This window comes from Crocuta crocuta, unplaced genomic scaffold (assembly GCF_008692635.1).
Source record: "Crocuta crocuta isolate KB4526 unplaced genomic scaffold, BGI_CrCroc_1.0 scaffold36, whole genome shotgun sequence".
Taxonomy (NCBI): domain Eukaryota; kingdom Metazoa; phylum Chordata; class Mammalia; order Carnivora; family Hyaenidae; genus Crocuta; species Crocuta crocuta.
In genome coordinates this window covers 4462797-4478588 of record NW_027532203.1, presented here as the reverse complement: position 1 = coordinate 4478588, position 15792 = coordinate 4462797, and the positions used below count along the sequence as shown (strand labels likewise).

The 15792-nt window shown below is 41.7% G+C and overlaps 1 protein-coding gene across 1 annotated transcript in view; it reads left to right on the top strand.

Moving 5' to 3' along the window:
* PHLPP1 (PH domain and leucine rich repeat protein phosphatase 1) overlaps positions 1 to 15792 on the top strand; it is a 213732-nt gene that overhangs the window by 182610 nt on the left and 15330 nt on the right. The window contains exons 13-14 of the mRNA XM_077777552.1: positions 2838 to 3000; positions 13037 to 13167. Coding sequence (XP_077633678.1) covers positions 2838 to 3000; positions 13037 to 13167 — 294 coding nt within the window. The remainder of the gene's footprint in view (positions 1 to 2837; positions 3001 to 13036; positions 13168 to 15792) is intronic.

The window sequence follows — 15792 nt, the reverse complement described above, 5'->3', positions numbered from 1 at the left end:
GTACAAAAAGCAGCAGTGGCCTCTGCGGCCAGACACCGTGTCACATTCCCAATAATGTATGGCTCTCAGAATATTCCATTTTTAATTCTGCTGTAATCCGAACTTGTAATTTTGGGGAGCCGTGGCACGCTGTCTATCTTGGAGTGAATCTACACAGCCAGCCCGCCATGAAGGGTTTACTCCGCGGGCGTGTCATTGGCATGTGTCCATCTGACAAGGCAGGACCCGGAGAGCACACACGCCCATCCGGGAGGCGGGCACTCACCCCCTGGTGTCCGGCTGCCACCTCCAGCTGAGCACTGGGCAGAGCGGGAGACAGTGGCAGCGCGGCTTCCTCGGCTGCCGGCAAGGCTGCGAGGCTGTTGAAAGCGGACTAAATGAGGAAGGCCAAGTACGCATGGACTTGACGTATTGCTCTGGCTCTTTGTTGTATTTGTTCATTTCTCTACTTTTTCTGCTCATTTGATGTTAATGATCAAGCCTCCTTTTTTCTTTTATGTACTTGTATGTACTTTTACTGTGTCCATAACATTTTACTATGGAATGAGGAAATGCTATTTTTGGAAGAAAACATGGTACTCACCTACCAATAATCTCTCTGAAAGGACTCCTCATCCTATTTGAGAGGTGAATAAGCACTGAAGGGGAAATGACCATTAACTCAAATTTTGATAGTAGCACCCACTGACCCATGCCAGCTGTAATCACCCGAAGAGAATCTTTTATGTACCTCATAGAAATGCATTTTGCTGCAAATTCTGTCTCCCTAGGGATTGTGATGTAGCACATGTGTCTCTGAAAGGTCCCCAATTCCTTCAGACTCATAACTGAGATTCGTTTCCTTCAGCCCCATGTACATATGGGGTCTGGTCTAGGGCAGACACTCAACAAATGGTTGCTGAATTAAAGCGGTCGAGGCCTTTGGTCACCTTTTTTGTATGTGAAGGGATGGAAACTTCCATAACTTCTTTCTTGACCCTGATTTCTATACTTTCAGTCATTGTCCATGCCCCATCACTCAAATGATTTCTCCATATTTCTTTCCAAACATGATGACAGTATATTCAAGTAATAGTCTCACAAATTCAGGCAATTGGAGCTCGATCACATCACAGTCTGTGTACATAGTGTTGCTTGTAACATATCCTGACGCCTCTTTAGGCTATTAAAAGACCTGATGTCATCAGATGAAAATTTAGTTCTTACTGTATCTTTGGCATATACTCATTTTCAAGATAAGCAAATAAGATAACTTTCATATTTGAGAGATGACAGAAAGAAAAGTAAATAAAAGGATTTCTTGCTAAATTTTTGTGAAGGCTTATTATGACAAATGAAACCATAGCAAACAGGAGATATCAACAGTTGTAAACTAAATGATTCAAAGTTTGAGTTGTACTTACTGGGAATCCTATGCTTTTTGGAGCCCAGCATCACCAGTAATAGAAAAAGGGTCAGAAGAGTGGTAGATGCTATTATAGGATTACAGAGGTACAAGGTTTTTTTCCCTACAAGGTTTTTTTCCCTCCAAATTTGCAGAAAAGGCAAGAAACCTAACTGAAATGTTCTTTATTTAGTTACCATAATTATTGGTTAATATTACTAAGATCAACTATAGATTAAGATCGAAAAATAAAAGACATTATTTTAAACTTTTTTTTTTTTTAATGTCTGTCTATTTTGAGGGAGACGGGGAGGGACAGAGAGATAGGAGAGAGGGAATCCCAAGTGGGCTCTGCTCTGTCAGCACAGAGCCCAGTGCGGGGCTTGAGCTCACAAACTACGAGATCATACCTGAACTGAAATCAGGACGCCTAGCCAACTGAGCCACCCAGGCGCCCCACAATAAAAGACATCCTTAAACAAAAGAGTTCAATATATTAGGGCATGTTATTCAGGTAAGGTTAGCAGGAGGCCTCCTTGGTAGATGTTTAGCAGGAAGGAGGAGGAATCTCTTTCGGGTGCGGTTTGACTTTGAGCCCTGCCAGGTCCAGAGATGGTCCAGATGGCACTCCCGCCACCTTGTCATCACAAGTGATGTCACAGGAATCCGGGGGGTGGGGTTTTGGAGAAAGCACGTCTTCATATGAGCGAATGCCCTGGGCTCCTCTGCGTCCCTTGACCTTTCAGAGCCAGTACAAAAAAAGACATCTCTGTCTCAAACTGAGCGTTTTTAGAGCACTTCCAGGGGATTAATGCTAACTTACCCACTTGAGTAGGATTTCTATTGGTGTTCAGTCTAAGCTACATAGCAAAGTGATTGTTGCCAGGATAACTAAAGTCACACACACAGTTTTAAGAGGAAAGGAACATCCACTTTTCTTTTTTTTGTGAATTTGAACTGTTGAAGTTAATAGTTTTTGTTTTATAGTAGGAAAGGAGGTGTGAAAATACTTTGATACTCAAAAGCAGTAGTGAAAATGGTCTTTTTCTTTTCTTTTCTTTTCTTTTAGGGAGAAAGAGAGAACATGGGGAGGGGCAGACACAGAGGGAGAGAGAATCCCAAGCAGGCTCTGCGCTGTCAGCACAGAGCCTGATATGGGGCTCAATCTCACAACCATGAGAACATGACCTGACCCAAAATCAAGAGCCAGACATTTAACTGACCGAGCCACCCAGGCGCCCTGGGTCTTGTTTGTGAAAATGATGATTACAAGTGAATCTCTTTTTTTTTTTTAATTCCCGTATAGTTAACACACAGTGTTACCTTATATAAGTGAATCTTTAAAGAATCTTTAGACTCATACTAAATTCCCTTTTTATTCTCGTTATATGTTATTATTTTTTAATTGCCTTATTATTTTATGACCCGCTCCCCCTTGGATTTTCTCCTTTAGTAAAATGGCAAAACTGGAGGAACTTGAAGAAATTGATATCAGTGGGAACAAACTGAAAGCCATCCCGACCACTATCATGAACTGCAGGCACATGCACACCGTGATTGCTCATTCTAATTGCATTGAAGTCTTTCCTGAAGTGATGCAGCTCCCAGAAATCAAGGTATGTGGGCTGACTCCATAGCCTCCAAGCTGCAGGTCACGGGAGAGAACTGCTGTCTCTAATTCATCAGGGTAGGACGTTTGCACTTTTGTCGGATTGACGACTCTCGGTGGACGTTGCCGCCCTTGCTAACCACTGGACTACACGGTCTAGTCAGCGGAGGGAAAACCAACAACGATAAATAAAAAACTCTGGATCGGGAGTTGGGAAGATTATATCCTGGGCTCTGTCCATACTAGGTGTGTGAATTGAGGCTAACCAGATAGTCACCTAACTCTTTCCCATCTAACAATACCTGTCCTCCTTATTTCCAGGGTGGCTATAAGGCTCAAAGGGTGGCACTCAGATGCCTGACAGCAATTTGGAAAAGTTAACAAACTGCATGCTCTCCCCCAGACACGCCTGATTAAATCGTATCCACCAGCACAACACCAGTTAGTAATAATTCCGTAGATAGATCCAGCATCGTTCCTGTCCCTAAACCTTCATTTCAGATTAATGAAACTAGCAGAACAGTTATTACTCCCATCTGATGTGAGGTGCTGAAAAGCGAAGGGATTTGTGTACATGAAGACCACAGATTGGTGGTAGAGACAGTGCAGCTCGTGACTTCTGATTTGGGGTAGATCATAGGAGGGAACCAGTCCACCAGAATGAAAGCCATCTAACAGCTTTTATTCGTGATTTTTGGTGCAAAAGTAAGTTCTTTACCTGTGTTTTTTCATTTGCATCTTAGCATTTCTGATCATCAGTTTTGTGCTTAGTGAAAAATAACTCCACATTTGTAGATTTGGAGCACATTCTAATCTCCTAAAAAGGAACAAAAGTCCTCTGTCTTGGCCACTCTTCAGGCACTTTCTGTTAGGGCCTTTATGTAACAGATTTAAGAAATTATGTAGACATTTGAAGATACTTTATTTTATTTTATGTTTATTTATTTTTAAGAGAGAGACAAAGTGAGCAGGGGAGAGTTAGAGAGAGAGGGAGACACAGAATCCAAAGCAGGCTCCAGGCTCTAGACTCAACTGTGAGCACAGAGCCCAATGTGGAGCTTGAATTAATGGACCGGGAGACCATGACCTGAACTGAAGTCAGACGCTTAACTGACTGAGCCACTCAGGCGCCCCATTGAAGATACTTTAAACGGCATGCATAATCTTTCGCCACAGCGGTTTTTGTCCATTTACATGGTTGAGGTACATACAAGCCATTGTCTAAGTGTGTGCATGTGTGTGCATGCTTTAGGCCAGGATATATTTTACTTAGAGCACACTATCACTTCATACATCACAGGCATTTTAGAACATTGATTATAAGCTCGCAGACATAGTGTACTTTTACTTTCTATATACTACCTTTCATGTGGGTGAAGAGGCAGCGCTCTGAAGGGAAACAGACCTGGAATTTTATTCCAGCTAAAAGTTCCTTAACTGCTCCATTTCCTCTTATGTAAAATGAGGGAAGAGTAGTACTTCCTTTCCAGTGCTGCTGTGAGGATGAGGTGAAATTCTCTGTGGGAACATCTGGAATAGGAGTGGCCCACAGAAGAGGTCCGTAGTGCGAGCTGTAATTAATACAGTCCTTGATGTGGTTCATCTGCGATTATGTGGAGCAACTATTCTGGCTGATGATCATCAAAATCTGGAAATCTGTTACTTAAACAAATACTTCTTTGCCTCCAGCACCCACACAAGGTTGACAGCTAAGCTTCCCAGGGCTCCTGTCCTGCCTATTACTGGGTGTGGGGGCTATGCTCTTACAGGACCTATTAAACTGGTCTCTGTGCTCTGTGTCCGCTGGGTCACCAGCACGAGAAGGGAAGACTTGCAAAATCAACCTCCCATTTGCTGGCCTTACTTTCTGCACCTGTCTTTTCATATTACCTTACTCGAAACTGTAGATTAGGGTTTGTTTTTGTTTATTTTTTAAGTATCTGGTTTAAAGTACAGATACAGATAGACATTTAAACTTTTCAGGTTTTAACTAGATTTTGCAAAATCTGCCTCTTGTTCTGTGAAACCAAATCCTCCCCAAGACCCTTGCTTGGCTTCCAAGTTTCTAAAGTCGGTGCCTTGCATTTCTGTTCAACGCCTTTCCCTGTTGTCTTCTCTCCGTATTTGACTTTAAAGGCTCCTTTAAAGGTTTTACTTTTGGAAGTTCTTTTTTAATGGATTTCTTTCTTTTGTTCTTTGATTCTTCTTTTTCTCCCAGCTATGCTATCTTAGCACTCTCTGTTAATAACATCCGGTCTTTCCGATGCAGCAGCTAGAGATTTTGTTGTCAGGGTTTGCTTTGCGATGGGAGTGCTGGTGGGCAATATCTTTTATGCACAGAAGTGTCAAGCCCTGGACAGAGAGTGTTGAAAAAGTAGTCGTTCTGTTGTTTTAGAACTCTGAGTTGGAATTTCATTGTTTCAAATGAGAATATTTTTAAATTGCTATGTAAGTATGTGCACACATTTAAACCATCCAAAAGAAAATTCTTGGTAAAAAGAGTTGCTGTATCTAAAGTGATAAAATACCTATGTGTCTCTTCACTGCAAACTGAGCTCTAAATTAGCATGTTTTTTAAAAAAATAACTTTTATCCTAAATTGAAATACTCAGCCTGTACTAAAATTTTATTATTGAGGATTAATAACCTTAGGTTACATTCCTGTTGCTTCTTGAAAGTAAAGTGCAATAATTGTAGAGTATTTCATAAACATAAATTAAGATCCTTGCAATTATAAAAACTGAGCAGGTAACATGATTTAAAGAGGGATAGGCCCTGGTATATTTAACTAGCTTGTTCTCTCCAAGCAATCTCATTTTGTAAGACATTAAAGGAAAGTGCCTATTCACAGCTTTGTTACCAAAGCTTCAAAGCCAATTATTATTTAAAAGGGTAAAGAAGTTCCCCTACTAAAATACATATGCTAAAATATATTTTTTTAACTTGCAGAACTAAGTCATTATTCTCGTACCCCTAAAATACGACTGTATGCACCCTCCTCTAATCTTGGATAAAATTTAGGTCTGGCCTTTTCTCATGTGGGTACATTCAGTGATATCTGCTCATCAGCTAGCATCAATTTCTGTACTTGGGCAGGAAGGTCACAGAAGTTGGTAGTAGGAAGAAGTTTCCTTTCTAGAATTTTCCAGTGAGCCCGTGTGTACCCAGAGGCAGAGTACTTTTGTTCCTCGGTTTTACTGTCTTCACCTTTGGGTAGCACCGTCACATTAATCTTCCCTACCTCCAGTCGGTATTCCTGGAGCCGGTTGTGTTCTATTCTGGTTTTGAAATAGACAGGCTCTGTCTGGATGTAGATCCGCTCTCAGGGAGCTAGAAGGAAAACCTGACCCCAGAGTCCCCACGTAAGCCAGACTCTGCTTGATCAGCCCTAGGCCGAAGTCTGCATTTAGGCTCTAGTGGCTCATGAATCCAAAAAGCAAAAGTGACCATGAGTTCAGCACTTGGTGCCCCAGGCTCTCAGTTGAGTAACTTCCAATTGTTGACTTCTTCTAACCCTTTTTGAAGTGTGGTTTGAGTAGATTAAACAAACATGGGATACACATGGTGAATGAAATTTGTAGTGTAAACACCATATCAGCGATTTCTTTTTTCAATTTGACATGTTCCGGTGTCATCTTGATTTTAATTACTGGATAAGCAGTGTCTTTTAAAATGTTTTGAATTTTCTTCAGATTATTTTCATGTTATTACTGGGTGTAAATAAACTACTTGGATAAGTTGAGTGGACTCCTCTCTAGGATCTGTGTTCTTTTCACTGGGAAATGAAGTGGGGTATTTTTAATATGCCACACTCTTGAGAACACATTTTACAGCAAGTTGAATATCCCTTGGAATCAAACTCTATTTGCTGTTGTTTGTAAGGTAAGGTGAGGTGAGAGAGAGAGAGAGAGAGAGCGCCAGCTCTGTGATAAAGGCACAAAGAACATGGGGAACTATGGGGTCAGAATGAAGGAAAGAAAAGGAATTAATTCTTTGGAAAGTAGGATAATGCAACTGAGGACAGATCAGGCAGCAGTGAGGTGTCAGCTGGGTGGGGTAGCTGGCCTCGGAGACTTAAAAGGTCACAGAGGCATTTGTACTGTGTATCTAAAAACCACAAGCTGGGAGCGGCCATCGCTGTGGTCCTAGATTCTGGGTCAGTAATAATAATTTAGGAGATTTTCTAACATTTCAGGAATCTTGTGTCCACTTCTGTTGGGGACAGGGCTCCTGCCAAGGGCAAAGGAGAGGAATGAAGCAGCGTCTCCCGCAGGTGGCCGTGCATGCCACTCTCCTCCCTGCCTCACTAGCGACAGAACAGCAGGAAACCAGGACCACATATGCTCCTTCAAAACCGGAGTAATGAATTAAGTCAGACTAGTTTGTTTCATATTTTTTAAACAAAATTATTTCAGCAGATCCTTTTAACTTCAGAGCCACGTCCTTCCCAGTGAAACACTGCGTGCATCGTCTGCAGTGGGGTATGGATGTGCACGGGTGAACAAAAGGAGCACTCATGACTCCGGGTCCTCGGGAAGTAGGCAGTGAAGTGGCCGCCATCATGCTCTTCCAAGTCTTCTGCCCCTAACGCGCAAGGGAAGTGAGCTGATAGGCCCAGAAATCTGGGGTATGGCCGGAAATCACACGTAAATTTCTCTCAAGTTTCCTCTGCTGTCTAAAATGAGACACTAATTTTGTGTTCTACTTTTTTACCATTTGTTAGTTTTCATGTAAAAATAAAGGCTCTTTCTGTCCATAATCTTTGAGTAAAATTGAAGCCCACAGAAGCATGGGCCAGGTGCCCTGTAACTTCGTGATCAACCACTGGGTCCTCCCAAGGGCACACATGACCAACTTTAAGAAGTAATGATGGAAAGGAATTGCTCAGTTTATATAAAGGATGCATTTTCTTTCTTTTTTTTTTTTTTAATGTTTATTTTTGGGGGAGAGCACAGGTCAGGGAGGGGCAGAGAAAGGGGACAGAGGATCTGAAGGGAGCTCTTCCCTGACAGCGAGCCTGATGTGGGGTTTAAAGTCATGAACCGCAAGATCATGACCTGAACCAAAGTCAGATGCTCAACTGACTGAGCCACCCAGGTGCCCCTAAAGGATGCATTTTCTTAACCACATTTTACGAAGAACTTAGTTGTAGTCTTTAAGGAAATTCATATCTGGGGGAATGGAATACTATTTGGTGGAACGAGGCTCTTTTAAAACAAATTTTTACCCTGATTGTCATTTTTATCAAATTATTGCCAATGAAGATTTTCTTTTTTTTTTAATAATATTTTTATTTATTTCTAGGAGAGAGAGACAGTGTGAGCAGGGGAGGGTCAGAGAGAGAAGGAGATACAGGCTCTGAAACAGGCTCCAGGCTCTGAGCTGGCAGTCAGCACAGAGCCCGACACGGGGCTCGAACCACGAACCGCAAGATCATGACCTAAGCGAAAGTCGGACGCTCAACCGACTAAGCCACCCAGGCGCCCCAACCAATGAAGATTTTCTAAATTTAAAATCCAGTTGAGAAAAATCACAGTATATATAAATGTAGAGAAGGAAGACTTATACAAGATTAAAGGTCGTCTTCTGCAACTCCCTGAAAGGTGGGGAGGTTTAAACAATATACATTTCTGAATAATTACAGACAGATGCAATTTCATATAGAAAAATAGAACTTCAGCTTTGGGTTTGGAGTCTGAGTTTGTTTTGGCAGGTTTGGACTGCCTCATTCAGTGAACAAGTTCACTTAGCTACATGAACCTCCTACAGCAATCCCCACTCAGCCTCTACAACATCAGGCATAAATACAGTTTAAGTGCTGCAAGAGAATTTGCCTAAAAGTTCTATAGTAAGAAATAATACACGTGTATATTTATTTTACTAGTAAACTAAAAGGCTGTGTTTCCTAACTGGAAAAGAGGGAGGTAGTACAGACCACCTCTACCTGAGACACACAGCGTCTAGCTTACCATCTGGCCGCTGCCTGCCTCTCCGCTACCCCCAGCCACGGCAGCCACTCGTGGTTTGTGTCCTGGTGAGCCGCGCACCGTTCTCTCTCCCGCTGGCGCATGTGCTGTTTGCTCTCCCTGGATGCGCTCCTGTTTTCATCTGCCTCATTGCCTTTGATTCTTCACAAAGATCCCCTCTTGGAAGTCTTAATAGCAGCCCTTTGCTGTCACAACCCTGCACACTTGTACATATTACTGATTCTCAGCCAGAGGTAGAACTATTTCCTTTTCTGGCCTGGGAACTCCCCAGGGTGGGGACTGTGAGGCCATCTCTGTAGATCCCTGATGTCTAGCTTATTGTCTGCCACTAAGTAGGTGCTAAACCAAGGTTCTTTTGGATAGATACTTGCATTTATTTGCTTCTTAGGAACTCGTAATGAAAATGAGTAAACCTGTTCGGAGAAAAATCACAGTGTATGTAAATACAGAAAAGGAAATCTTTATAAAAAATGAGAGGTCTTTTGCAGCTCCCTCAAAGGTGGGGCAGTGTAAACAATATACATCTCTGAATAATTACAGACCTCATTACGTCAGCAGCTTTCCCCTGTGGGGGCACGGGAGTGCGGAGGTGATGGGGGGTGCCCCTTCCGTACTGGCGGGTGGCGTGGCTGGGCCGGGGGGCTGGCTGTGGTCTGAAGGAAGCAGGCAGATGCAGAATAGCTCAGAAGTCGCAGGTGCCGTTGCGTTTCAGTGCAGTCCAGGTGATTACGGGGCAGGTAATAGGTACTACACTGCCATGAAAAGTGACCTGCCCACGTCTTTAGTAAGGTTTTGTGAGGAAAACATAATAAAGATATTGGAGCTTTGGTGATAGTTATACTTAAGTGATAGATCAGTTCCCTTTAAGACGCACCAATAATTTTCCTATGCTCTCAGCTAAACGTATTAGCAGTCATTTTCCTCTAAATCATGAGTTCCTCCAACTATGAGTTATCTCACTTTTTCCGAGGGTTGGATAATTCTGTTTTGAGTATTCTTACCAGAATTTTGTATTATAGCCAAGTAGTTTTTGTAAGCTGTGTCCTAAAATAGCCTGAAAGAGGCAAAGGTAGCTTTGTTAGTCATGTTGTAGACAGATTAAACATTCTATTTAATAATGTATTTTCAAGAGAATTTTAATGCATTAAACAATACAGGACCATACATTAAACGTCATAGAATAGGCAAGTGCTATTTTTTTTCCAGTCTCCCAAATTATCTATTTTCCTAGGGGTAGCCATTACAACCACTCAGTCAACAAGTGTTTGTTGAGAACTATTAAAAGAATAGGAAGTAGTACTTGTAAGTAGAGCAGGTGAATGCCAGTTAAGCCAGGGCCAGGAACCAACATCCTGTCATTTTCATGATCGAACCGCCTTCAGTGTGCAGAACTACGAAAAGGTATTTCTCTCCTTGTCTGCCATTATGCTGTTTACTCCAGATGGAACTTAATCTGTGCACGCGTATCTCTGCTCCCATCCTAGCAGACTGGATTACAGGAGGACCTTCTCGTAAGATTCGTTCGTTTCTTTGTTCAACAAATAATTGTCTACTAATTCCCAGGCATTTGTGGGCATCTGTTCTCTGTGCTGCACTGAGGACATGGCGGAGAAGCCACAGGCCCTGTTCTCTAGTTGCTCATAGTCTAATGGGAGGAATAAATAAGCAGATCCCTTGACTGAGGGCCCTAGTGGAACTGGCATTGAGTTGAGACTTACAAGAAAGGGGCAGACCGTACCAGGTAAGGGGCGAGGAAAGCCTGGAGAGTCCCCGCCACAGAGAGCAGTATGTGCGGAGGCACACGTGAGAACATGACACACGCAGGAACGGGAATTAACTTTGACACCACTGAATGTAGAGCGCAGGGAAGCAGGTGCTGAAAGGTGGAGATGAAGGGGCTTATTTGACATGCTGAGGAGTCTGGTGGCAGATTGGAAGGCAGTAGGGAGCGACTGAAAGACAAGCCCGAGTGTGATCAGATGGGATAAAGCACATCACAGTCCCCCTGACAGCACTGTGGGGAGCAGGGCGGGGGTGGGGGGAGACGAGAGCCAAGTCAGGACACCTGCGGGCCCAGACCTCCCGGGAGAGGCAGCTGTCGGGCAGGCACAGGAACGGCCGCAGTGAGGTAAGGGCCTTGCTGGGAGAGACAGAGGGCGCGATGATGATAGCAGCACTTCTGAGAGGGTTATTTATACAGACATCACCAGCATCATCTTTATAAATAAATATCCTACTGAACTCATTTTATAATTTGGCAATTTAAAGAATGAGCAATTTCACACCAGCAGAATTATGAATGTTTAAATCATTAGGTAAAATTAGAAAATGGTGTCTATCTATTTCATGAAATTCCATAATGTTCTGAAATGTCTATAGTATTTCCCCATAGTTCATGCTCTGACCTCGAATTTGTTTCTGTTAACCACTCGGTCTAAGTTACGCACACTGGCCAGTCCTTAAGCTTGTGTTTCATCACCCCCCCAGCCCATCGCACCAGCACCATTTGCCTTCTCTGTGCTGATGTGCACGGACTATTTGGATGGAACAGCTCATCTTTAATACTCTCAGTATTAGCAGTTTTTCATTATAGTCCAGTTGACTATTGATGCCACATTATTTATAAACGGAAAAAGAAAAACAGATGACCGCCTCCCTATGGATGTTTAGGCTCAGTGACCGTATGTACTTCTGCCATCAAAGGTGATGGGAGTCCAGATATGGAATAAGTGAAATGTGATGAAATGGTATCTACATTTATGTTTTTTTTTAAGTTTTTGTTTATATTAATAAGGAAGAAAAACGGGATACTCACACTGGTTATGTTAGGCCCTACATGTAAGGGCAATTTTGCTAAGCTTCTCCACTTGTCCAACTTTTTGCAAAGTGGTTATAATGCTCTCAGGATACAAAGTAATTGTTTAAAATTATAATTTTATATCATTGCTGCTACTGGGGAGCAAGGGTATAAAACAATTTGTGTGGAAACATTACATTGCTTGAAGTCAGCTGAGAATATTTTTCTCCTCCCCAACCCGTAACAGATTTAAGTTATTTAAGATTTTTTCCAAAAAAAGATAATTTTGTGACTTTAAATATTTTGAAATTGGTGATACAGTTTGCCTTTCAAACCATCTTAAGATTTTTAATAGGCTTCTTTAGGCACTTTCTTAAATTATAAGAAGGTGCCACCTATAGTTGAGTGCTTCCTACCCCATTCTGCTGAATAGTGGATTACACGTTCTTTTATCCAGAAAAATTGCCGGTTACTCTGGTCCCCTCTTGTAGATGGTGAGCCATCTTCTCCTCTTGTTCCCTGCTCTCCTAACCCCTCTCTGAGGGCGGACCTCAGTTAAGCCTCACGTAGGTTCTGTGAGAAGGAAGTATTATTCGCATTCACAGATAACACAAGTTTTGTTCTAATCAATATGCGGACCCTTTTAGTCCTTGTTTTCCAAGTGATGTGAGGCAGCAGCTGCTGGAGGGCCCGGGTGCCGGGAGGGCAGGATCCGTACTTGACCCCTGCCTTCTTCCCGGGCAGGCCGCAGGCTGGCCCGCCAGCTCGTCTTCTGCCAGTTTCTTATTGAGCTTCCTTTGAATTATCTTCTCATTGTGAACGTTTCCCTGCCTTTTCCTCAAAGTATTCCTTGCAAGTATTTTGATTTAAGGAAGCCCTTCAAAGTTCCGTCTCGGTGTTGTAACACTAGCCCTCACGGCCATAACAGGTGTGGAGGTTTTGTGAGCAATAAGAAAAACTATGCTTGGAATTTTCAGTTCTTGCTTCTTGTGTTCAATGTAGAGATAAACTTCAAAGGATAAAGATGAGAATGAAGAACACAGGTTTTCTGCGTTAATCAAAGAAAGTGAACATTCTAACTGCATGTTGCAAAATCGGTTTCAAATGTTTATGGGAGGGTAGCAGACAGTCTTGTTCTTCGGCGCGTGGCCAGCACAGTGCAGGGGACGGGCAGGCTGATTCTCAAGCAACGGCTGGGAGCTTAGAGCCACCTGAGGCACTTGTCGGGGCCGTCACTTCCTTTCCCCTTCCTGTTGCAGTGCGTGGACCTGAGCTGTAATGAGCTAAGCGAAGTCACTTTACCAGAAAACCTGCCTCCCAAACTGCAAGAACTGGACCTGACTGGAAACCCCCGACTTGCCCTTGATCACAAAACCCTGGAATTGCTGAAGTGAGTGTTTCATGATGCCCTGCAGCTCTGACCACGGTCACTGACAATGGGATTTTATGGCTTCGTGAAAACAGTAAACAATAGGAAGTGCCCACTGACTTCTTAGCTGTATGCACACGCATTTGCGGCGATTTGGGAGTCCACAGTTCACCAGGATGGAGGGCCAAAAACAATTTCAAATAGTTGGATACTCAGTTGTCCTTTCAGAAAATCTTTGAGGAAGTGTCCAGGCAAAAAGGGAATGAGAATAATGAAAACAAAGAGAAAGGGGGGTAGAAAGAAAGACGCAGAGGAGAGCCATGAGTAACCAAGACCGAATGTACCTCTCAGTCACTGATGACAGGAGGTGATGCCGCATGCACACGTTAGGAAAGGGTTTTGAAAGAGATGCATGATGTGGGGAAAATTAACAATTTAGTAAAATCCAGATTATTTAGACACAACTGGGAGTGTGGGGTAGTTCGATTCTGCTACGTTATCATGTTTGGGGAAAGAGTTCATCCATACAGTGTCATTTACACAGTTTGAAGTTCACTGTGTAAAATGTTAAAGGAAGAAACCTCATTAGAAAAAAAAAGTCTTTAAAATTTTTTCATCACAGAACTCTAAATGTCTGTCAAAAGAATTAAGTTGTGCTTCATAACTGAATATTATATAGCCATTAAAAACAATGATGTAGGGGCACCTGGGTGGCTCAGTCAGTTGAGCATCTGACTCTTGATTTTAGCTCAGGTCATGATCTCAGGGTTTATGGGTTCGAGCCCCATGTCAGACTCTGCTGACAGCTCAGAGCCTGGAACTTGCTTCGGATTCTGTGTCTCCTCTCTCTCTGCCTCTCCCCCATTCATGCATCCACATGCACACTTTCTTCTCTCAAAATAATAATCCTAAAATGATGTAGTTATATTACTAACTAAAGTTCTCTATATATGAAGTTAGAAGAATATTTACAAAGAAATTTGCATGGTAGGTTCCCACTTTTTCCAAAATAAATTTGTGTGCATGGTGTGTGCATGTGTACACTTAGAAAATGCCTGCAAGGATATAAAATAAAATGTTAAAATAGTGTTATTCTCTGGATAAAAGGATTATGGATGGTCATTACCTTCTTTAAACTTTTCTGAATTTTCAGAATTCAGAATTTGTTTGCAGCCTATCTTAAGTCTTGGACACTGACACACATTAGTCATTGTGTATGCCGTCTGTGCTTTAAGCCCTGCTATACAGTCTACTGCTGAAAGTCCTCTTCCATTGACTTAGAGAAAAACTGAAAAGGAGTAGAATTTTAAAAGAAGAGCAGTCGTTAACATCCTAGGTGTTCAGCGCAAGCTACAATTTGAATATCACTCAAGGTGATATTCTGTGATTCTGTGATTCCTGGATGGAATTGGCCTAATTAGTGCCTGTTTGTTTTAGGCACTTAATTTATTTCAATTAATAATTGAATAATAATTGAATATTCAATCACTGAAGCCGCCGGAGATCCAGGCTGTCTGCACGGTTTCCCAGGATGTGAAGCCTCAGCCCAGACCCGAGTCTGTCCAGACCTCAGCTTTCTCATCCACAGGAGGAGGAGGAAGTCCTAAGGGACTTCTCAGAACTAAGAGTAGCTGGATGAACATGTTTCATCTTTACGCAGTTAGCTTTTGAGTATTTTTATAAATATATGAAATTTTGTATAAAATAGTTATATCAAAATTAGATAATAAATGGAAATAGCTGGAGAAAAAAGTTGAATTTGTATTACATGCCAAAATAAAGCTAAATTAAAGAATTCTATAAAATGAAATGCTTTCNAAAAACAAAAATAAAAAAAAAAAAGGAAAAAAAAAAAAAAAAAAAAAGGAAAAATAAAAGCATTAATGTTCTTGTTAGAAAATGTTCTCATAAGAAAAGTACTCAAACAGCAATTAAGTGACGAAGGTTAACATTTAACAAAAGTAGTACAGTTACATGAAAACGTCATGTCAAACTTATTAGTATCAAGGAAATATTAAGTATTTAAATAATATTTCCACTCAAATTGGTGCCACTGGAGTACTATAAATTTTCTTTTTTTAAAAAATTTAAAATGTTTATTTACTTTTTGAGAGAGAGAAAGCATGAGCAGGGGAGGAGCAGAGAGAGGGAGACACAGAATCTGAAGCCGGCTCCAGGCTCCGAGCTGTCAGCACAGAGCCCAACATAAGGCTCGAACTCATGAACCATGAAATCATGACCTGAGTCAAGTCAGACACTTACCCGACTAAGCCACCCAGGTGCCCTTATGTAACTTTTCTTAAAAGCTATGGTCTCTGTGTATCCAGCCTTTAAAAAAAAATTCATATACTTAGATCAGGGTTTTCCATGGAAAAATTTATTCTAAAAAATAATCAGAAATGTGGTATTCATTTTAGGCACAGAGGTAATCAATCTATTTATATTTAGGATGAATATAAAGTGACATGGGAAAATATTCATGATGTAATTAGAAAAAAGACACAAAACTACATATTGATTACTCCACTATTACATATGTGTAAGAAAAATCTATTAAAGTCTCTGTAATGGACATGTTTACTAGACTGGCCTGAGCTACTACAAAGCAGCACATGTGTGTTCTAAGATTAAAAAAAAAAAAAAAAA